At 41.5% G+C, this 23,496-nt stretch overlaps 1 protein-coding gene across 1 annotated transcript in view; it reads left to right on the top strand.

Moving 5' to 3' along the window:
* Positions 1 to 4,500: 4,500 nt before the first annotated feature.
* Positions 4,501 to 23,496, top strand: part of Map3k7cl (MAP3K7 C-terminal like) — a 45,934-nt gene continuing 26,938 nt past the window's right edge. The window contains 4 exon segments of the mRNA XM_041678531.1: positions 4,501 to 4,647; positions 5,592 to 5,690; positions 14,075 to 14,203; positions 16,639 to 16,747. Coding sequence (XP_041534465.1) covers positions 4,501 to 4,647; positions 5,592 to 5,690; positions 14,075 to 14,203; positions 16,639 to 16,747 — 484 coding nt within the window.

The following is a 23,496-nucleotide window of genomic DNA, read 5'->3' as shown; positions in this document are numbered from 1 at the left end:
TCAGATTAATTGAGTAAGGTGGAACAAAGCCCTTATAATTCTGTCCAGAAGGCAGAATTATATGCCATTCTTATGGTGCCAAGGGATTTTAAAGAACCTCTTAATATAGTTACAGATTCACAATATGCAGAAAGAGTTATCTTGCATATTGAAACCGCTGAATTTATACCAGATGACACAGAGTTGACTTCATTGTTTATCCAGGTACAAGACATAATCAGGAACAGGCTTTGTCCGATGTACATAACCCACATCCGGTCCCATACAGGTCTGCCTGGTCCTCTAGCCCAAGGCAACGCTGAGATTGATCAGTTATTGATTGGAAGTGTGTTGCAGGCCTTAGAATTTCATAAGAAGCATCATGTCAATAGTAAAGGCCTAAAGAAAGAATTTTCCATTACTTGGCAACAAGCTAAGGACATTATAAAGAGATGTCCTACTTGTTCTTTCTATAATCAAACACCGTTGCCTGCAGGGTGTAACCCAAAGGGTACTAAGAGAAATGAAATCTGGCAGATGGATGTGTTCCACTTTATGGAATTTGGTAAATTAAAATATGTACACCACACCATAGACACGTATTCAGGTTTTCAATGGGCTACTGCCCTGAGCTCAGAAAAGGCTGATTCAGTAATCACACATTTATTGGAAGTTATGGCCATCATGGGTATACCTGCACAAATAAAGACAGATAATGGTCCAGCATATGTATCTAAGAAAATGAAATGCTTTTTTGATTATTATAATATAAAACACATTACAGGTATACCAAATAATCCTACAGGTCAGGCAGTTATAGAAAGATCAAATCGTACTACAAAGGATATGCTGAACAAACAGAAAGGGACCGAAAATACCCCCAGGAATAGATTACATAATGCTTTATTAACCTTGAATTTTCTTAACGCTAATGAGAAAGGAACGACAGCAGCAGAGAGACATTGGATAATGGAAAAGTCTGCTGAACTAAATCAACCGATTTATTTCAAAGATGTGCTGACCTCTCAATGGAAGCCAGGAGATGTGCTACATTGGGGAAGGGGTTTTGCTCTTGTTTCCACAGGAGAAGAAAAATTGTGGATACCATCAAAATTAATAAAGTTTCGATTTGAAGAGGAGAAACCTCTTGGAAAGGAGAAATGACAACTTATCCACAATGATGATATTCATACAGGTGATAAGAAAAACATACAGAATGGGGCAGGGTTCTGTTCTTATCTCCACAGGAAAACACTCATCTTTGAAAAATTCAAGGGACCCTGGATATTTGGATACTGACAGATGGAAAAATACCTGCTCAATAGGAAATATCAAGAAAACTGAATGGGTTGTGCAAGTAAAATTAAACCATATTTCTAAATTTATAAAGCTGGTTTTGAAGTTGGACTCTGGCTCAGTCCCTCTCCAATTCCAAGCCTGTTAGTAAGAGAAAAACCCAGAGTTTCTGGAGTTTCTGTCTCATGTCAAGAGCCATGATGTGGGACAGAAAGAAATATGAGTTTAGAAAACATCTTTGCTTTTCTTCATATCTATCATACTTTTCATTGAATATATCTATCATGTCTTTCATTGAATATATATATATATATGTCTATATGATTAATGTTTAAGTTTTTCATATTGAACAATGAGTTTTTCCTGAAGTGACATTTGAAGTTTCCAGGAAGAAGATGGGGCCCCATAACAACAACTCCACCTGGTTGATATGACGTCATGATACTGATAGCACTACTACAAGACCTGCTTTGGATACCAGCTGCACAAGACAGTTCCAACTTGGTTAGCTGAAATGGTGCACATCTTATTCAACATTTTGGCCAGACCTGCACAAAATAGTCAGAGACTATTGGCAATTTTAAAAGACATTGATCTTGAAATTTAACCATCATTTTACTTTCACAGGATCCCCCAGAAAGAACGTCGCCCCCATGACAGCTGGAAGTAATTCTAGAGGACGACGTCCCCTCTCCCAGTAAAGTTTGCCCTTGGGTTTAGGGACATCATTTAGGGGTTGATTATAATTAGTGTACGATTAAGGGTTGGGGGAGGAATTTTATAAGCTCAGGGATCATTTTGAAAAAAAAAAAGAGGGATGATGGGATAATAGATTTGTAATTGTGAGTTACTGTTTTTAGACAAATATATTGGTATAGATTCTTGTATATTGACACAAAGTTAAATTATATTGACTATTGTAAGCATGCATGTTTCTACCTCTGCTTAAAACATTTTTTATGTATTGACATATATTGTATTGATATATATATTGTATATATTTACCATATTGCAGTGTACATTTCTACCTCTGATTAAGATACTTATATAATGTTTGTGTATTGATATATATTTACCTACTGCAATGTATATTTGTACATTGTTTATATTTGGAGGCCATTGTCCTCATTTGTTTCACAGTCGTTTATTGTCTTAGTCTTTAAGTTAGATAGATATTGAGAATTATATAGACTAATAGTCATCTAAGTTTGTCATTTATAATTAGACTAATCAGGTTCTTTAGGTATATAGAGATTATACTCAGTATAGATAGATAATCTTCAACTTCTTCAAAGAGCTGTAGAAAATGGCCTTTAATCTAACTCAGAGTTTTGCGGTAGTGAGACACAATTGCTCCTGGCAACACCGCTCTATTCCCGAGAGAATGTTGAGCACCAAAGACACTCCACCTGGAGCCTTCTTTTTGGCAGAACTGGCCTTGGGGCAAAGAAATGCCCATACCCCAACCACTGACAAAGATACAGAGCATGCATCAATGGATAAAACAGGGCTGTCATATCCTGCCAAGACAGGGTAAGATAGTTTTGAAAAGTTGCTTGCCTTTGAAAAATGGTATGTCAGTTATGTTAGGCCTTAGCCAATGTTGGTTGCTTCAACGCTGCTAATGTGACTTTGGGTGATTGCCTAGGTAGCTAGTTGTCTCTGTGATTTGTTGCATGTTTTGGAAGTTGTTTTACTGAACTTCCTAATTACCCAGGTAACATTATTTCCCTTCTCAGATCTTCGATGGGGTTGAAGACTATATAAATGCAGTTACTTTCTCTCATGACTTGGCCAAGTTATTTATTATACAAGACCTAAGCTAGTTAGAATAGGATATTTGTACTTATTGTATATAATTTCATAGTAGGTTTAGAACTCTCTTATTTAAACAAAAGGGGGAGGTGTTACGGGAGGTCCTCCTACTCCTCCAGCCTATAGCTGCTAAGATACCAGCCTATTGGGGCGTGGTCTCTCTCCCTTTAAAAAAGCGGCCACTTCCCTCTCCTCTCTCTCTTCACTTCCTGTTCCGCCGGCGACTAGACTCCCTTCCTGGTTGCGCAGAGGGCTGACAGTGATCTGTAAGTTTTTTCCCCTTTAAATAAATACCACCCTATTAATCACAATTCCAAACTGGTGTGGCATTGTTTATGACTTACGCCTTCAGTGGGGCAATGATCTTGTACCTTGTAAATATTTGTCAGTTGTATTGGTTTAATAAAATGCTGGTTGGCCAGTAGCAAAGCAGGAAGTAGAGGTGGGGTAACCAGAACAGGAGAATTCTGGGAAGAGGAAAGGGTCAGTCTGCAGTCGTTACCTAGACACAGAGGAAGCAAGAGGAGAATACCTCACTAATAAAGGTACCAAGCCATGTGGCTGACACAGACAAGAATTATGGGTTACTGTAAGATGTAAGAATTAGTTAACAAGAAAGCCTGAGCTAATAGGCCAACTAGTTTATAATTAATGTAGTCCTCTGTGTGTTTCTTTGGGACTGAAGGGCTGTGGGACCAGGCAGGACAGAAACCTCTGTAAACATTCAAACGTTATACATTCTTTCCTTTTCAGGGTCATAGTTTGCTCTCAAAGGTTGTGTTTGGTGGTATGTGTACATGTCTAGAAAGTAAAATTGATGAGGACAAGGCTGCTACTGGAAGTATCCCTCCAAATGTGGACACTGAGTTCTCAGCACTGTCCTTTTGTTCTCTTGTGTACGGTTTCCTGAAGAAGGCATTTGACTGAGATTCTATCTAGTTCTAATGCTATTTATAGTAGTGGTTCTCAACCTGTGGGTCGTGACCCCTCTGGGGTTGTATATCAGATATTTACACTATGATTCATAATAGTAGAAAAATTATAGTTATGAAATAGCAACAAAAATAATTTTATGATTGAGGTCACTACCACATGAGGAACTGTATGAAAGGATCACAACATTAGGAAGGCTGAGAACCACTGGTCTATAGGGATGTCATAGTAAATTCTTGCACAAGGCATAACTCATGATTCAGTTCACTGGAGGAAGCTGTCAAATTTGTATCTACAGTATTTGATCGGTAAAATAAGCAAGCCCCTTTGTATTCTTCCTCTATTGAGAAGAAGCTGTTTACCCTGAAGGTCCAAGAGTATCTGTCCACAGCAGTGTTTTGTGGACGTGAAAGGACCAGTGTGCTCATGAACTCCCAGCAGCTGTGGTTGACATCCCAAGAGCTGTGCCAGATCAAGATGGTCAGTATTCCAGTTTGGAGGGTAGAGGGGCTCGCTGTACCAGATCAAGATGGTCAGTATTCCAGCATGGAGGAGAGAGGGGCTCACAAGCCTCTGCCACTCGCCAAGAAGGTGTTAGCTGTTGGTGGCTTCTGGGGAAGGCGAGTCAGTTTTCTTTAAGGGTGTGGCCCCTGAGAGGCCAGCCATGTCTAGTGGATGGCCCCACACCAAAGAGCATATGGGCAGTACAAACTGGACTCCCTTCATTGTTTTTAAAAAGGGACATGAAGTTCGGAGGTTGTGGGAAGGTGGGAGGTAGATTTGGGAGGAACTGGGGGGAGGAGTGAGAGTGAATATCATTAAATACATTGTATGAAAATTTCAAAGAATTAATAAAAATATTTAGAGACAAAAAAAAAGAACTTCTCAAGGAGCAATAGGAAAGCATCTTCTTCAAAGGTGAAGAAAATTTTGGTGCGTTGTTGAAAAGATTTATTTTTGGCAAGAAACTGAGTGTAATTCCTGAGTCATGGAACATTGGGCAAATATTTGAGACTTTCTAACTCTCTGTTCCTTTATAAAACAGGAATGTTAAAGGGCAGCCTTGCACATTAAATACCACACGAATTAGTGCAGATAGCGGAATATCTGCCCGTTGGTGTCTGTCTCCTGCACGCAGTGTCTCATCCTTATCTTGAAGCCAAGGTATTTCATGAGTCCAACACATTCTATCCGTGAAGGTATTAGCTTAGAACCTTTGAATTTCCTTTTCTTCACCCACTTTCCTCTTCCATCCATCTTCCGTCCCTCCCTCCCTCCGTCCCTCCCTCCTTCCCTCCCTCTCTCCCTCCCTCCCTTCCTCCTTCCCTCTTTTCCTCCCTTCCTGCTCCCTTCTTCCCTTCTTCTTTTATTCCTCCTTCCTTCCTAACATAAATTCCTTCAAGATGAGGTGAGAAAATAAGTCTCTCCATACTCAAGGTCACCTGTGGACCCATTACAGGTCTCATGTGGTGCAGTACTCCCCCTCTTAACTACAGTGAAGACCGTGGCGTTCAGGCTTGGTTCGAAGGCTCAGGACAAGAATTCTTCTCTTCCTTTTGTGCTTATAGATCTGGAGGTACGTGCAGGCAAGTAGCAGCCTTCTCACAGAGGAACTCCAACTGGAAATGGAGTTGGCCTACACTAGAGCTGTCCCAAAGGTGAAGAAAGTCAGTTTATATCATTTTAATATCAACTTATATAAAATCTGCTTGTAGAACTAGTAGGTTCATGAGTTTCCCAGGTTTCTGAGCCCAGCTGTGCTCTATGGAAGCTAAGGTCATGTTAACTTGGTTAGCAATAATTCAGAAATGAAGAAATGGGTCACTCAGATCTACTCTTCTTTTTTTTTCTTGCCATCATTCACTTGGGAGGTTTGGTTTTTGTTTGTTTGTTTGTTTGTTTTTGTTTTAATTCTTTCTGGAAATAGAAGGTTTTCCATACAAAAACAGCCGGCTCTTGTAACCATTCATCTTGGTTGTCAGCTTGACAAACTCTAGATTTGGAAACCGGAGTTCCTAGATTCAGTCAATTTGAAGTTTTAAGGAACAGTTGAAAGAATTTCATTAATAATTCAAAGTAACAATAAGACCTTAAAATGAGGCCCAGGGAATATAGCGGATTAAGGCTTGATTCTAAGAGGCCTGTTTTCATTGATTAGCAGAGAGCATGAACAGCTTTCATGGACGTCAGATGCTCATCGCTGTCTGCATGGTGTGTTGTTCTACCAATGATGTCACAGGCACCAGGCAACTACAGGCTGTAAAAGCCATAGAAAGGAAACCCCACAAGGGCCCAGTGCTCACCTGCGATGCAGTGTTGGCAGGAGGAATCCAGAGAACCTGCATTTCTGAATGTCCCGTGTTCATGCTCTGTACATTTGTTTCATTTCAAAAATGCACTGTGTTCAGTTGAGCTGTGTTTTAAATGTATTATCTTGTTTGTATTTAAATAATAGACTTGGTTTTTAGGAGCTCTGTGTAGTCTTACCCTTGTGCTGAATACACGTTACCATCAGAATTGGAATCTAGATCAAAAGTGGAGACATGAATTGTGCTTACTTCCTGTGAAGTAGTCTTTTAAAGAAAATTCAGGGACCTGGAGAGATGGTTCAGCAGTTAAGAACACTGGAGGACCTAAGTTTGGCTTCCAGCACCCACATGGCAGCTCACAACTCCAGTGTCAGGGTATAAGACAACTTCTTTTAGCCTCCACAGGCTCCAGACTCGTATCACGGCACACTTGATGTATGTGCAAACAAAACACTATGTACATAAAATAAATAAATAAATTCAGCTTGAATCAGGGGGCACTTAGGGGTATTGTGGAGACCTAGTGCAGTAGAAACTCCCTGGAACCTATAGACGTGATCCTAATGGGTGCTCCTAATAATGGGGGATCCAGAGTGTAGTCAGGTGAGGCTTCCAGTGGCGTGACTGGGGTTGCATTCTTAGCCAAGGGGGTCCCAAAGAAATCCCCAAACAACTCTGGCTGCTGCTAAGACAAGCGGTTGCTCTACCCAAACTGACAATGGGGCCCTACTTCTGAGGACAACACCTGCTTGTTGAACATGGAGAATCTGAGCTGGTGCCCATGTGGTAACCTTCACTCCTACCTACCAGTCTCTTTGGCTCAGGAAGGCTCTCTGCAGGCTCCCGAAAGAGAAATGTGGACACCAACCCAGCCACAGAACCTCTGACCTACAATCTGTCCTGCCTGCAAAATATGCTACAGCAATGGTGGCACAGAACTTGTGGGAATAGCCAGCCAATGTCTGATTTGACATAAGGCCCACTCCACAGGAAGGAACCCATACCTGGCATTGCTTGGGTAACCAAGAACCAGAGATGAGATAACCCAGAGACCAGAGACTATGGGTCTACACAACAACAACAAAATTGATAATTCCTGATGATATTCTACTGTACCCATAGATCAGTGCCTTATCCAGCAATCATCTGAGAGGCTTCCAGCAGCAGATGAAAACAAATGCAGAAACCATGGTCAGACATTTTTGTGAAGAGAAAGGCTACATTGGAGGTCTCCATCAAATTCCTCCCATCAGAGCTCAGGAAATTTCACAGAAGAGGAGGCAGAAAGAGTGTAAGAGTTAGAAGGGATGGAGGAACACAGGAGAACAAGTCCCTCTGAACCAACTAAGCAAGGTACGTATGACCTAAAAGAGGCTGAAGCAGTAAGCACAGTGTGTTTATGGGTCAACACCGTGTCCTCTGCATATATAGCACAGCTATTAGCTTAACATTTTTGTGGAACTCCTGAGTGTGAGAACAAGTGGGTCTCTGGCCTGTGATTGATCTTGGGACTCTTTTCCTCCTGTTGGGTCACCATGTCCAACTTCAATATGATAATTTTTGCATCATCTTATTATATTTAATTTTGTTATGTTTGGTTGCTATCTCTTAGAAGCCTGTTCTTCTCTAATGAGAGACAGAAAGGGAATGGATCTGGAGGGGAGAGAAGGTGAGGGAGGGACCTGGGAGGAATAGAGAGAGGGAAAACTAGAATCAGAATATATTGTATGAGAAAAGAATCCATTTTCAGTAAAAGAGGAAAGAAGAAGTTGTAGAATGACTTTGAGGAACTTTTGCAAGCCACACAACCTTGATCATAATTGCTCACTCCCTACCTAAACTGAGCAGACACAGACAATAGACAAACCCTGAAGGACTCCAATAAAATTTTATTTGGAAAAATAGCAAATACATTGTTTAAAAGAATGCCAGGAAAACTGCATTTTAGACAATAATGTTAGTATTTCTTACAATTTTCAAATGTCACAAATTTTATTAAAAGTGAAAAACAAACAAACAAACAACAACAAAAACAAAAACATTTCTAGGTGCTGGGCCACACCAAAACAGATAGTGGGGCAAAATTTCATCTCAGGCTCTTGGTCTAGGAAGAACTAGCCACAAAACCTACATTAGATAAACCAGAGCTTTCCCAACTGGAATAAAATGATGTTTTGTCTTTGTTTTTTAAAAATGGTTTATTTAAAAGATTCAAAGAAAAGATTTATTCTCCCAGAGTTTTTCAGTTGTCATTGATTAAAGTTGACATTTGTGTTCCTATTCTGACAACAGCTTAGACATTGAGCTCTTGGAGAGAAAATAAAATTTCCTCTAATGGCTTTAGGTAATAAGAAAATCATATTTATCTTATATAATCCAACATCCACATGTTTCCCAATAATATAACCTAGAAGAAATAGTGTAACTAAGTCTTACATTTTGTTTTTTATTGCAATATAGATAGATTTAGTTTTCTAAATGCTATCCTAAAGATAGTCTAAATTTCTAATCATCTGTAAATATTCCAGTGTGTACCCCCAAAAGGCAACAGCACCCCTTTTAAAAACATAACCAAAGAATACTATTATATCAATCAATGGCATTGAAAACAATAATTCCTAGAATCATTGATTTTATGGTTAATTCATTATCCAGGCACTTCAAACATCTACTTTCCTTGATCATCTTATTTCTTCAACTCATTTTTAATTTTTTATCTAAAATCCAAATGTATGGTTGCTATGCTTTTTATATTTTTTAAAAGTTTGTAATTATCCACCACCTACTTCTTTTTTACATTTTTAAAAAATCTGTTTAATAAAAAAACCTACAGTTTCTCACATACAACCATGTCTTTTTTTAAGATTTATTTATTTATTATGTATACAGTGTTTTGTCTGCATGTAGGCTAGAAGAGGGCACCATATCTCACTACAGATGGTTGTGAGTCACCATGTGGTTGCTGAGAATTGAACCTAGGACTTCTGGAAGGGTAGCCAGTGCTCTTAACCTCTGAGCCATCTCTCCAGCCCAAAATTATGTCTTTTAATATGCTTCTTTCTACATCCTTACTATAGCCGGGCACATTCTCATCTGAATTTATTTATTTATTTTATGTGCTTGGGTGTTTTGTTTGCACATACATCAAGTGTGTCGTGATAAGAGTCTGGAGCCTGTGGAGGCTAGAAGAAGTTGTCTTTTTTTTTTATACCCTGACACTGGAGTTGTGAGCTGCCATGTGGGTGCTGGGAGCCAAACCCCGGTCCTCCAGTGTTCTTAACTGCTGAACCATCTACTTATAAGGGAGTGCATACCATATTTCTCTTTCTGAGACTGACTTACCTCACTCAGGATGATTTCTTTCCTAGTTCCATCCATTTGCCTGCAAATTTTAAGATGCCATTTTTTTTTTTAACAACTGAGTAATACTCTATTGTGGAAATGTACATTTACTTGATCCACTCTTCTGTTGAGGGACGTCTAGGTGCTTTCCAGTTTCTGGTTATTATGAATAAAGTCTCAATGAACACAGTTGAGCAAGTATCCTTGTGGTAGGATGAAATTTCCTTTGGGTATATGCCCAAGAATGGTATAGCTGGATCTTGAAGTAGTTTGATTCCCAATTTTATGAGGAACTGTCACATTGATCATCATTATGACTGTATAAGTTGGCGCTCCTACTGTAGAGGAGTGTTCCCCTTGCTCCGCATCCTTGCTGGCATAAACTGTCACTTGTGTTATTGATCTTAGCCATTCTGACAGGTGTAAGATGGAATCTCAAAAGTAGTTTTGATTTGCATTTCTCTCATGGCTAAGGATGCTGAGCATCTTATTTTTTATTCATTCAGTATATTCATTATCAGACTCTTTACAGCAAATTTGCTGGCCTAGTCAAGCAAACTAGGGCACGGAGCTGTGAAGTGTCTGATTTACACTCACATAGGTGAATGTGTGTGCATGTGTGTGTGTGTGTGTGTGCACGCATGTGCAAGTTCATTATGTTCTTTGTCCCAGTTTTCATAAATATTTATCTACTATTCCTTGGTTTAGCTTTAGTCAGTAAGTGTATGTACTTTAATCTTTTAAAAAGTAGCTTTAATGTATTTGTTCTTGGACAATTCCATATATATAGTATATTCTGATTACTGTCAGGTCTCTTCTGTTTCTCTCCCCCTCCTTCATTATCACTTCAAGTGTCTTTCCTCTATTCATGTAGTTTTGTTTTGCTTGTGATACATTAAATGTAATTAGAGCCATCTGTGTGACCATCAGAGCCCAGTCAGTGGGCTCATCAGGAGGGATAAAATAGCCACCCCCACCCCAGAATCCATCACAGCCAATAGTGCAGCAGAGAGTGTAAGGTTCCTGGTGAACCCTCCCTGATCCACACATGATTGACGACTGACAGGTCTAATCCTATGCAGGTCACTGAAGGCAACCTCAGTGCCTGTGAGACCATGATGACATCAGCTGTGTTGTGCCCAGAACACAGTGTGAAACAATCGTTTGCCTCTTGTATTCTTACCCCTCTTTAATTCATTGTTAGCTTTTCTTGAAAACATTTTATGTTCTTTGAGAATTCCATTAAAATATTTTGATCATACTACTCCCTATTCTTTCCTTTAATTCCTCCTAGATCCACCACACCTCCCATGCCCCCTTCCAACTCCCCCCCACTCTCTCCACACACTCTAGGGTCTCACTATGAAGCCAACTCTTTGGCCTATTAGCTCATGCCTCTTATTGGCTAGCACTTATATCTTAAATTAACCCATTTCTATTAATCTATTGCCACGTGGTTGTGGCCTACCAGTAAGGTTCTGTCCTGTGTCTGGTGTCTGTCTCCTGCGATGGCTATGTGGCTTCTCTCTGACACTACCTACTCTCTCTCTATATCTTTTCCAGTCTGACTATATTCTGTTAAGCCATTGGCCAAAAGTAACTTCTTTATTAACCAATGGCAATAAAACATATTCATAGCATACAGAGGGGAATCCCATATCAGGGATCCTCCTGCTTTTGACTTCTAAGTGCTGGAATTAAAGGCATGCACACTATTCCCAGCCCAAAGTCCCCTTCTGCTTAAGATAACTCCCCAAATAACAATGATCTAGTTTGAGTCTAGAGGGTTTTCAAAGACCCATATGTTCTAGATTTGATCCTCAGCTGGGACACTTAGGAGACTGTTGAATTTTCTCCCTTTGCTTCTGTCCATGAGGGAGAACACCCTCTCCATCAAATACATCTGCAATGATGCACGATTCTGCTACAGACTCCAACCAATGGGCCCAAGTTACCATGGAAGGAAGTCCCTGAAACATGAGACGAAACAAGTCCTTCCTCCTTTAATTTGATTTACCTCGAGTATTTTGTCATGGATATGGAAAGCTGACTAACACAAACAGTGAAGTACTATTGCTGAAAAGAATAAAATAAAATTCTTGGGTATTAGTATCACTCAGACACATACTGTTAATGTGTTAGTATTTTCAGGTGCACATATATTAGAATTTTGCTTAATTCTTTTGCATTCCTAAAGTGCCATGTAGTTATTTTGGGTTTCAGTTGTGGAAATAAATTTCACTGTGTTTCCTGTTTGTTGTTGTCTTGAGTGTGTTGTGGGTAACAAGTCCAGAGACGCACCATCACTCATAAGACAACAAAAGAGTTAGTAGGTGTTATGGTTGGAAAAGGTTCAATTTATATTCCCAGGTTCAGGCAGAGCATATTTAAAATGTTTTGACATTTTGTATTTATTCCCTACTTATTGTTGCCAAATTATCCTTTGTCACAATCTTTACCTCCATAACATCTGCCCCACCACCGTCTTGAAGACATCTTTGACATGTAGAAGATGTAGCCATCAGTGTGACAGCCTGTGCTCTGGGAAGCCTCCAGGATCTTTGTGACTCTGGGACAGAGAGCTGCTGCGTCTGTCAGGTACTAGTTCCACAACCATGGAAAGAGATGATTTTCATGTATGTAGTGTGAACTGTCACTTTAAGAAAGGGGCTGCCTCAGTCTGTTTTTCCATCCCTAACTCAGTTTCACTGGAATCCAGATGCTAGCAGCTACTGATAACTTCAGCAACATCAGTGTCACCATCAGGCTTCCTAGAGGTGGACCTGGAGAGCTGAGGTGGCAATCAATAAAGAAGTGATGCCACATTAGTTTTAACTGTTTTGGCAAAGGACCTAAGAAAGTCAACTTATAAGCCTGGAAAATTAGTTTGGTCTCATGGTTTTAGAGGCTGTGGCCCATACTCACGTGGTCCTGTGGCCTTTGTGCCTGTGGGGAGGCAATTTATCATGGAGGATGTGATACAAGAAACTGCTCACATCACTACATTCAGGAGGCAGAGAGAGAGGATGAGGAGGGGCTGGGACACTGATAATCTTCTCTAAGGCACACACCTCTGTCACCTAAATTCTTCAGTGAGACCCCACCCCTGAAAGTTTCCACCCCCTCCCAGTTGTGCTGTGGGTAGCAGAGCAAGCTTTCAGTGCATGGACCTTTGGATGACATTTAAGGTTCAAGACACAGCAACTATTCACCTCCCATTCAGCTCCCAAAGGATGGACAACTTTTATTGCTTTGAGGCTGAATATGTGCATCGAGATAATTCCAATCTAATGTCATGTGAAACTGGATGCTGGGCCACTCAGCAGCCTGTGATTGATGGATTGCGTGGTAAGGATGTGTTTAGCTTAGGAAGAAATGATCAGTTTGCACTCCGAAGTTCCTTTCCCACTTTGCATTCCCAGGAGAAGTGAAGTACCATTCTTTTACATATGTACTTGACCATTTGTTTGCGGATGTGGGCCATGGGGACAGGTGTACAGCAGTGCAGCATTGTTTCAGCCTGCGACTCTCTAGTGACATAAAAGCGGGTCATGTTTCATGGCTTTACCCGTCATCCTTTCACCCCTGCTGATGACATGTCTGTTCAAGAGTCTTGTCCCTCTTTCCGGACTTGATTGTTTCCCTATTGCTCAGTTGAAGATTTCCTTGCAGACTTTGAATGCCTGTGTGAATCTGGCAGGTATTTTCTTTCAGTTGGTGGCTTGTGTTTGCATTCTGTCAATATTATTCATATTTAACTATCTAACCTTAGCATCATGGCTCAGTTATTTTTAAATACCCAAGACATTCAAGTTTACAATTGTAAAACGAAGGTCAAAGGATTCTCATGTTCCCTGTTCACCACTGACCCCCTTTGTGAATGTCTGCATTTGTAGAATGGATCAAGTCATCAAGCTCAGGCCCTGCTCGACCTCAGACCTCGCCTTCTTAATGGGATCATCACAGCTATGATCCAAGAGTCAGCTAGTGGCCTGTCCAAGTTGGCTGGGCCTAGCAGCGCTGACATTTTTGCTGACTAGAGTCATGCTATCTTTGCCAGTTTGCTGGAATAGACACAGACACAGATTGGGTCACCGCGAAGACATTCCTGTCTCGTGAAGCAAGACTGTTTGTATTTTAGGTTTGCCAGGACTAATGAATTAAAACATTTGGACTCTCAACAACTCGCTGTTTATCAATGCTTCTGACAGGAGGAGGGTTTTTCTTTTGCTCTTGCTTTTTCTAGAAACATGACAACATCCTGGCTGTTGGAGTGGCAAGGAAAGGAGAGAGGGGCTGTGCAAGGAAGCGGAACGGGGAGGTCCCGTGGGCTGGGACTCTGGGGTCTGGGGCTGAGCAGGTAGTGGTGTAGAGCCGGGACAGCTGTCTCTGCCCCTCAGCGTGTCAGTGGCTGCTATGCAGCAGGTGCAGACTGCTTTCTCGCTGCGTCTTGACTCCACACACGCAACGACTGGCCAAGGCAGTGGCTGGCCCTGGATTACACAAGTGCAGACTCTCCACTAAGTGAGGTAAGGCAGCAGGTGTGAGACGCAACTAACCGCTCTGAGCACCGACCGGCAGCTTAACTAAGGCTCTATTACAGCGGCCAGGAGAAGGGACCAGCAGCCGCTTTCCCCAGGAGGTGTGATGGAAAGGCAAGTCATAGACGCTGTGTGGATCACAACATCCGCAGGACCTTGGCATCATTCTTTCAGAGGGAGACAGATATTTTCTGTTGTGCGGTCCTTAGCTGTGCTCATCAATTTCATCTCTCTAGCTTGAAACCGGAGCAGAGGTCTGTTGAGTAAGCCCCAGAGACAGATTTCAACCTCGTGCGCTTCTTCACGTGGGAAAGTGTGGAGGGGTGAACCGGAGGAGGAGCAAGCTAGGTTATCCCTCGAAGTCACGCTCAGGTGGACTGGGTGCTGTGGGATGCCCAGCAGCAAGACTTTGCCTTTCAGCTGCAACTTCTGGGGCCTTTGTTTGCTTTGTTGTGTTTGAGACAATCTGCGCTATTTCTTCAGAGGCAGGTGGCTAAAAGAATACTTGATACCAGGCAGAGGAATCTACACAGCAGTGTTGCAGAGGGTTGTTTTTGTAAAAGCAAGAAATCCTGTGTTAAATCATGGCAAATCCAGGATACCATCCTTTTGTAACTTATGGTTACATGCCACGGTGTGTAGAATGTCCGAGGCTCAGAGCTATTCATAGGGTTAACTTAATGGGCTTAGCAGAGCTCTGAGTGGCTCACAGACAGTTGCTCTGTTTATTTATTTATTTATTAGCTTTACTGGGTGGTTAATATAAGTCTTTTTTCTTTCCATATGGTACCTAAGATGGTTCAAAATGTATGCGCATCTGAGTGTACTGGTACAAATGTGTGTCCTGAGCTTGCCCGCCTAAGTAACTGTAAAAACAGCACTCAGCCCTCTGGACACTATTTTTAGACAGAGAAGCTATGGGAAAAAGTAAGAGACCTGACCATGAGAAAATGTTCTGGAGCAGAGGTTCCCAGGATCCTGCCAAGGATGGCTAAAGACATTATTTATATTTTGCCATTTTTGGAGACATTTTCCTTAAAATGTCATGCAGGTTTTTTTTTTTTCTTTTCTGCCTACATGAGATGGAGAGGAGCGAGTTTAAGAGAGGAATGACCCAAAATAGAAATGTTAAATATATGTATCTAAATAACAACCATATTATGTGTTTATTACAACATGTTTTCCTAGACCCACTGAACATCAAATTATCAAATATCTTCCTCAAAGTATAATTATGTTAAATTCCCTTAGGTACAGTTTTTGCTCTTGCTATCTTACGCAAAGGATGTTTCTCACTCCTTAGCTCTAAGTTTATTGACTAGATGATAATTTAATAGGTAGAGTCAAATCCTCATAGGATGTTTTTGGGTTTTGTTTTGATTTAAAAGACAGAGCTTCATGTAGCCCAAGCTGGTTTCAAACTTTCTATTTAGTAGTTATTAGCTCAGATCGGCCGATCCTCCCACTGCCACGGCCCAAGCCCTGGTAATTACAGCTGTGTGCCCCACGGGCAAGTTTTGCTGGAGCCTGCTCTCATGAGCTGAAACCTTAAGCATAAATGTCGGATAGATTTCTAGGACATCAGATAGTTGCGAATGCGATATTCATGCAACAAGTGTAACATGGTTAAAGATGGTTTGGGACTGACTTCAAATGATTTCATTGTATTGATTCTTTACTCCTTCCCAAACAAAACATTGTTTTTAATTTCGGCTTTGTGTGTCTGCGTGTTGTGTGTCTGCATGGGTGTGCGGGTGTGCACAAGCATGAAAGACACAGACCGACCTTCGGAGTCATTTCTCAGGCCCTGTCTTCCTCGTTCTGGGAGACCTGGTCTCTGACTAGTCCCTGGGGCTTGCTGTCAGTTAAGCTGGGCAAGTTGCCCTGGGGGTCCCAGAGATCTTCTTGTCTCTGTCTCTTCGTTACTGAGGTCACCAGTGTGTACCACCCTGCCCCCTCCTTTTTACATGAGGATTGACCTCTGATTCTTCTAATTGAATGGCAAGCACTTCTCCAGCTGAGCCATCTCCTCATCCCCTAAATTGGCTTTTAAGCTAGAAAGGTAACTGAGTCTGACGTTATCTGAAATCTATTAAGATGGTATCTTTTCTATGTTGTTCCCATTAAAAAAAAAAAAAAACCAACAACATTATAGGTGACCTTCCAAAGTCAGGATTAAACTTATAAATGGGAAGGGATATTGAGAATATGAAATAGAGATTTTAAAAACCACATTTCATCCACTCTGAATGTCCATTATCAAAGTAATTTTTGTAGAAGCCAGAAAAAAGTTAAAATGGACCAGGAATCTACAACATGAGAAAAGGCAACTTACTAACTTTCCCTTCTAGTTTCTGAGGGTCTATGGGGTGTTCTAGACCAGCGCTGGGTAAAGTGACAATGGGTATCTCTTGTCCTTACAGCTGGAAGACCCAGGAGAAGGCCGGGCCTCAGGCGCCCACATGATCAGCACAGCCAGGGTACCTGCAGACAAGCCAGTGCGCATCGCGTTCAGCCTCAGTGATGCCCCAGGTACGCTTGCTCCTGGGGAAAGGGGTGCCTACCGCACTGCCAGAATTTTCACCGTATTCTGTGATTCTATGAAGGATGTTTAAAATGAAATGTTTGCATGACCTGATGAGAAGCGTCTGAGATTCCATCACACACGGCTAGGCTGTGGCGTCGAGAAATGCCTGTCAGTTCTCCCCACCGCCTTGACTGGGGTGTTGTAACTCCGCCTCTTCTCCCCATTTCAGCTTTCTTTTGGGATGAGACGCACAGAGCTATAACAATTTCCAAGGATAGAAAACGGTGTCATTGTTAAGATGGCATGAGGAAATGGTTATTAAGAGCTGGCAGTTGGTTGGATAATATAAAAATATCACTGTCCCCATTCCAGCCACACGTGTGTGATGTTGGTTTCTCACTGGTGTCCCCACACTTCCGGCTAAACAAACAGACTTCAGCAGAAATGATGAATGGGACAGGTGAGGAGGGGCCTCTCTAAATAGTAAGGTCTGAGGTGAGCCTGCCATATTTAGAGCCTTTCGTCAGGGCTCCCCTCGGTGACCTCTTAACACACTTACGGAATTGCACCACCCTTGAACAAAGGGCTCAAGGGGTGGGAGGTCGCCATCTATGAAAGGAAGGTCGGGTTTACAACCGCTGGTATCAGCCGTCGCTCTAGTTTAATGTCCTCTGTTAAAATCACTTGCTCACACATTACCATTTAAACCTCAGGTCTTTTGAGAACCAAGTCTTATTTTCTTTGCTACTGTCTCTCTTGCTGTGGTGTTCATATAGGCGTGATGTTTTAAAAACTAATGTTCCAGGGCTGCGGTGATAGCTCAGCAATAAAGTGCTTGCCTTGCAAACACGAGGACCCGAGTTCAGTTCCCTAAAACCCTGTGAGAAAGCTGGGCATGGTGGTGCACACTTGTGAATCCAACACCGGGGAGGTAGAAACAGGAGCATCCCTGGGCTCTCTGGCCCAGCCTAGGCAGTGAGTTCCAGGATGGTAAGAGCCCTGTCTCAAAGAACAAGTGGGTGGCCCTTAAACAATGACACCCAAGCTTGTCACATGCAGACAAATTCGCGTGTGCGTGCAGGTGCGCACCCGTACACACACACACACACACACACACACACACACACACACAATTAATGTGTGAAAAGGGGCAGAATCAACCCAAAATAATGTAAAGTAAGAAATTTGGCTCTGGAAATTCTGGTATGACACAGCCAGATTCTGGGTGATTGATTACACCGCCATTCATCTACCCTAAACTTTCCCAGACCGTGGTCACCACAGGAGGCCATGCTAGAGTATGAAGAGACAAAAAAAAAACTTTGGCTCTTTATTGTTTGTTTTTCTGGCAGTCTTCCTAAGACCTGTTTTCACAGACTGTGTCTTCCACTCTGGGGTTATTCTGTAAGACTCTGGTGAAGGGGAAACCTTCACACTAGGAAGATCCACTCTATCACAGACGCAAACGTTACCATCCTGATTCTTTTTGCATTAGGAGTTGATCTTTGTTATTCGTATCAGTTTAAACAACCATGCAGTGTAGCCGTGAGCATTCTGTATCTACAGGGTGGAATTCTGAGGCCTTATGACCACTCTGTTAGTTCAATCATGGAGTTGTGATCCCAACACAGGTCCTTGGAAGTCCAAGTCCCTTCATTATGTCTTATTACTTCTCTAAAAAGTACAAGAAAATCCCTTCCAGTCTTCAACACACTTCATAGCTCCAAATTGCAGGTAATGGCCTGTATACAAAGAGTAGTCGAGGGAAGAAAGGAGGCATCTAATTGCCCTTCTCCTCACGTCCCACTGGGACTTGTCCTGTTAAATTAATCAACAGATTTATGAAGAAATTCTCAGTCCATAAATCTTGCTTTACCCAAGTGAAAGTATTACATAATTTTAGACAAGACAAAGAAATGTACCATACCAGGAAAGAACCACAGAGAAGGGAGTCTCTTCCTTGGGCCGAGCAAATAAACTCTTCTTCGACCGAGTGAATAAACTCTTCTTCAAAGTCCAAAATGGTGACTTGAGATTTGTTCAGCGCTGTCTTTGAATTTTTTTGATCCTAGATGAGAGTTCTTGGACATTTTTAATCAATACATTTAAATTTATTTAAATTAATTCAGTCTCTTTTTAGAATTTTAAATGTTTTCCAAATGTCCATTTTTGAAATTCGTGTTTCTTAATAGATCTCTTTGAAAACAGTTACACCTTAAGTAAGTCTCATCCTCTACTTCTACAAAGAGATGCTTAGGAAGACTTATATGGAAGTAGCGGCAGGAGGATCTCTAAGTTTGAGGCCAGCCTGATCTACAAAGAGAATTACAGGATAGCCAGGGCTACATAAAGAAACCTGAAAAAAAAAAAAACCAAAAAACAAAAAAACACCAAACCAGTCAAAAGAATCTATCATGATTAATTATTTTAGTGTCATGATCAATGTGTTTCAATTTGTGTAGGAAGGCTGTCTGCCTATAGACGCTAAGGCAGAGGGTAATTCTCGGTGTTCCTTAGCCTTGCCCGTTTATATCACTTGATAGCATCCATCAAGAACACATGTTTAGAAAAACAAAAACAGAAAGACATGAAATTGTTAGGGATATGGGTTGGGAGCACTAGGGGGACTTGGAAGGAAGTAATGGTGGATGGATATGCTCAAAATACATTGTATAAATATGTGAAATTATCAAAGAATAAATACAAACATTAAGAACAAAGAACACATGCCTAAAGGCCCTACTCCTACTATGCTGATCTCAGAGACTCAGTACTTCTCTTCGAGGAAAAAGGTCCTCTTACGTGTTTATACACACCAGATGTGCAACCTTTCAGGGGTCACTCAGAGCCAAGGGCTTGGAAATTTTCCATGCGAAGCTGTCAGTTCACCAAAAGAAGCTTTGAAGATATTTGGGACACACCCTCTGAATTCTCAAATAAGGGGTGTGTGGAGTGTCCCAGAGGCACGCACACAGGGACATTTGCCATCATGCAAGCTGTACATGCCTTTTGAATTCCAGTGTGTGTATCCTGTGGACCACATATTTACTAAGAAAAAAAAAAAGCAAAGGAAATTATCCTCTACTTAATAGCGAATGGGGGAAGGAACCTGGACTTATGAGGAGTAATTCCTCACTGTGGATTTATTCTTGATGAATATGCAGAGTCAAAGGGGAAGGGAGACACATTCACTTGTGAATAGTGCCATTTGTTTCTTTTTCTGAAGATCGTTTATTCTTTGACAGTTTTATACGTGTATAAAATATATCTTGATCATACCACTCATGTCTATGATTTTGTTTACGTGTGTGTGTGTGTGTGTGTGTGTGTGTGTGTGTGTGTGTGCTATACTGATACTAGAAGTGAGGACTGGATCGCTCAGAGCCAGAATTATAGGCATTTCCAGGACACAATATAGCAGGCATGCTGGGGTTAGAGTTTTGGTCCCATGATTACACAGCAAATGGTCCTAACCAGTGATCATCTCTCTAGCCTCCAAGAATTCATTTCTTACAGGACTAATATGGTTAATACTTCATTAATTTTTTAGAATTTTTTGGTATTTATTCCTGAGACATTTAATATAGAAGCTTAGGGTTTTGAAGTTAGAGAGAGAGGTGCCTTGGGGCTCATCTTCACCATTATCACCACGATCTGGGATAAGTCAGCCATCAGCCTTGTTGGATTTCAGCTCTCCTTCAGCTGCCTATGGAAGTAAGAATGGGATGTCACCTTGTAGGTGAAGCATTTAGCAAAGTGCTTGACACAAATTAAATACTCAAGTTGTCCCCATAATTGCGGTAGCTGATTGTGGACTATTAAGACAAATATAAACTACTAGGGAGCATTGCCCTATGGACGTTCCACACTGCTCCTTGATGCTGAGATATACTTCACAGTGTAGCTGTTGTTTGGGGGATTAGTAACCCAATGAGAGGCTAGTGCTAGCTCTCCTGTCTAAGAAACTGGCCTTTCTTAGTTCCTGTGCCTTCCAAGGCTGTTAGGATGTGTGTAACAGGGCCAGACATGACCCCTTCCATAAATCTAAAAGGCTGAGATTTGTTAATAGCCCATGTTATCTAGAGAAACTGTCAGACTCCTTTGAAATTTCTGGGTATAAAGAATATATATGAGAATACCTATCTTTAGTCATTTTCTTCTTCATGCTCCCAGCAGAAATCAAGAGCAAAACTAGGAGTCAGGAAGAGCACAGCATATTAAAAAATGAAAAAACAAATCAATCAAACAAACAAAAACTCCACTAACCCAGTCTGTTAGCACAGAAGCTGAAATATGAGATCACATCACACTTGAGCAGAGCACTGTACTGGAGACGCTTGGAGGATACCCGCTTAGACAGTCACAGCCCAGGGTTTCCTGGTCAATCTTCAAAGTTCATCTAATGAGTTTGCATTTGATCAGAAGCAACAGAGTCTACAAACTCCCTGAGCAGGGGTGCATATGACATAACAACGGGAGGGTAGAAACTGGGCAGAGCCTACAAACTCCCTGAGCAGGGATGCGTATGATATAACGGGAGGGTAGAAACTGGATGGAGTCTACAAACTCCCTGAACAGGTATGCATATGATATAACGGGAGGGTAGAAACTGGGTGGAAGAGTCTGGAATGTGGAGAGAAGAGCGAATGGAAGAGATGCTTTATACGGATACAAAGTGACTGAAGAGATGCTTTATACCGATATAAAGTGACGTGAGTCTGCGTTAGGAGGGAATGGTGGAGTCTGAAAATGAATTTGAAAGAAGGATTGGCACAGCCGGGCGACGGTTTGGCTTTTGAGAGTGAGAACTGGTGATTCTTCATCAATAGAAAGCGAGCCACAGGACAGCGAAGTCTCCATGAACCTTCAAGGGCACAAGTGCAGAAGCAGGCTTTGGGCAGAAATGGATGGAGTCCGTAAGGTGCACTCACCCTTCCCAGGTCACTGCTAGAGCCCTTCACTAAACGATACTTAGATCATTGTAATTCCTGGAGGCGGCCATCCCTGCCTTCAGTCATCTCAATAGTATTTCCAAACCAGGAACTCCGAAGTGTTAACTTCCTAAATGAGGTCGTCCAGTGAATTAGTTTTCACAGCAACACATGCTGAAAAGAAATGAGCCCCCTCCATCTCGAGTTATGAGAATCACAGGCTCCTTCTAGTGGGGGAGAATTTAGACGTGGGCAGATGCAAGATTTCATTTAATTACAGGATTGTCTTTATTGCCAACTGAGTCGCAAGGGTGGCATATTCACATATATATTTAGATGCTGTAGTCATTCTCTTCACCCCACTCTCTCTCTAGGGATGTTGGCAGGAGCCTAGCCTAAAAGCTTTTCTATTTTGTTTAAAAAAAATTAAGTTGTTAGAATTTTTACATTAGGGCACAATTTAACCATGCAGTATTTAGTTTAAAAATCCAGGACCCACTGTGTCAGAGTTGCTAAAAGTATTTGTTTTTATCTCAAAAATCCAGTGTTCTGTCTAGCAGTGGGAATTCCATAGAATAGCCAAAGCAGCCGCCGCTGCGTGCATTCTGACCGGGTGCAGTGGCTCTCCAGTCCAGAGTGCTCAGCTATCAGACAGGAAATTTCAGGTGCAGTGTCCCTTGCCACTGTGTCCTCCCATCAACTTTTCCTGCTTTGGATACTATATTTTCCTTTCTCCTTGGGGCTGAAATGTTTCTAGTACTTTTTCCTCTCTATACTCTTCATCTTTTCTTCGGGAAGAATCTGGGAAGCCTAACTTTTGTCTAACCTCAAGGAATACTGAGGTCTATTTTTTAATCGCTAATCTGGTATTCAATAGTTTTACCTATCTATTTGATAGAGAGAAAAAAGAGAAAATTCTGCTGGAATTCTGGATGCTTGACAAACCCAGCAAGGACAGAGGCTCCATGACAGCCATTTTAAACTTTAGAGACTCACCATACATTTTTGAAATCAATAATACAATATCTACAGCTACTTGGAGTTCATTCTATCAATGAAAATTCTTTGAGATGCAATCAGGTTTTATTTATTTTGGTTGGAATCTGTTGCTTAAGTTTTCAAGGAAAGGCTGTAAAGGAGGTAGATGTTTATGGAGTACGTAATGTTTATACTTGCATTATCACCTCAGTTTCATACCTCTAACAACACCATAGGAGGTTTTTGTAACCGTTTGTGCAAATGTTTCCTCAAGGAACAAAACTGGCATTAATAAATAGGAGTGCTTCAAAGCCAGGTCCTGGGTGATTTTGTATCACTACCCAGTCAAAAGTAGGGCCCATGCAAAGAGAGGATCTCATGAGCTGGTACATGGTTGTATGTTTGTGTAAACCTAAAGAACTCAAGAAGCAGAAGCAGGGAGATTTCTACAAGTTCCAGGAAAGCTCAAGTTCTGTAATAAATACCCTGTCTTTTTTTAAAGCATGAGTGTTCCTGAAAGCAAATAGCTCCCCAGTAGTCAGGGGGAGAACGGGGGGGATGTTACCCTGGTAAGCTGTTGGATGTAGGAGGAAAAGGAGAGGTGAAAATGTATTTGGTGGGGTGCTGAGAATAAGTGTCCTCTTCTGGAGGTTTCTGAGGTCCTTGATTCCAGACCCCTGAAAACACCAAATTCCGCAGATACTCAAACCCTTTACAGAAAACAGCATAGTGTTTGCCTGGCCTGTGTACATTCTCCCATAATTCAGCTCTGGCTATCTTTACCAAATAGAGCGTGAAGGCTGAGTAAATGCCTGCCATCTTTTATTATTTAGGAAATAGGAACT

Source organism: Microtus oregoni, unplaced genomic scaffold, assembly GCF_018167655.1.
Source record: "Microtus oregoni isolate MIOR12 unplaced genomic scaffold, Mior012 000030F_ref0000283, whole genome shotgun sequence".
In the NCBI taxonomy this organism is placed as follows: domain Eukaryota; kingdom Metazoa; phylum Chordata; class Mammalia; order Rodentia; family Cricetidae; genus Microtus; species Microtus oregoni.
This window is presented reverse-complemented; position numbering and strand designations above follow the sequence as displayed.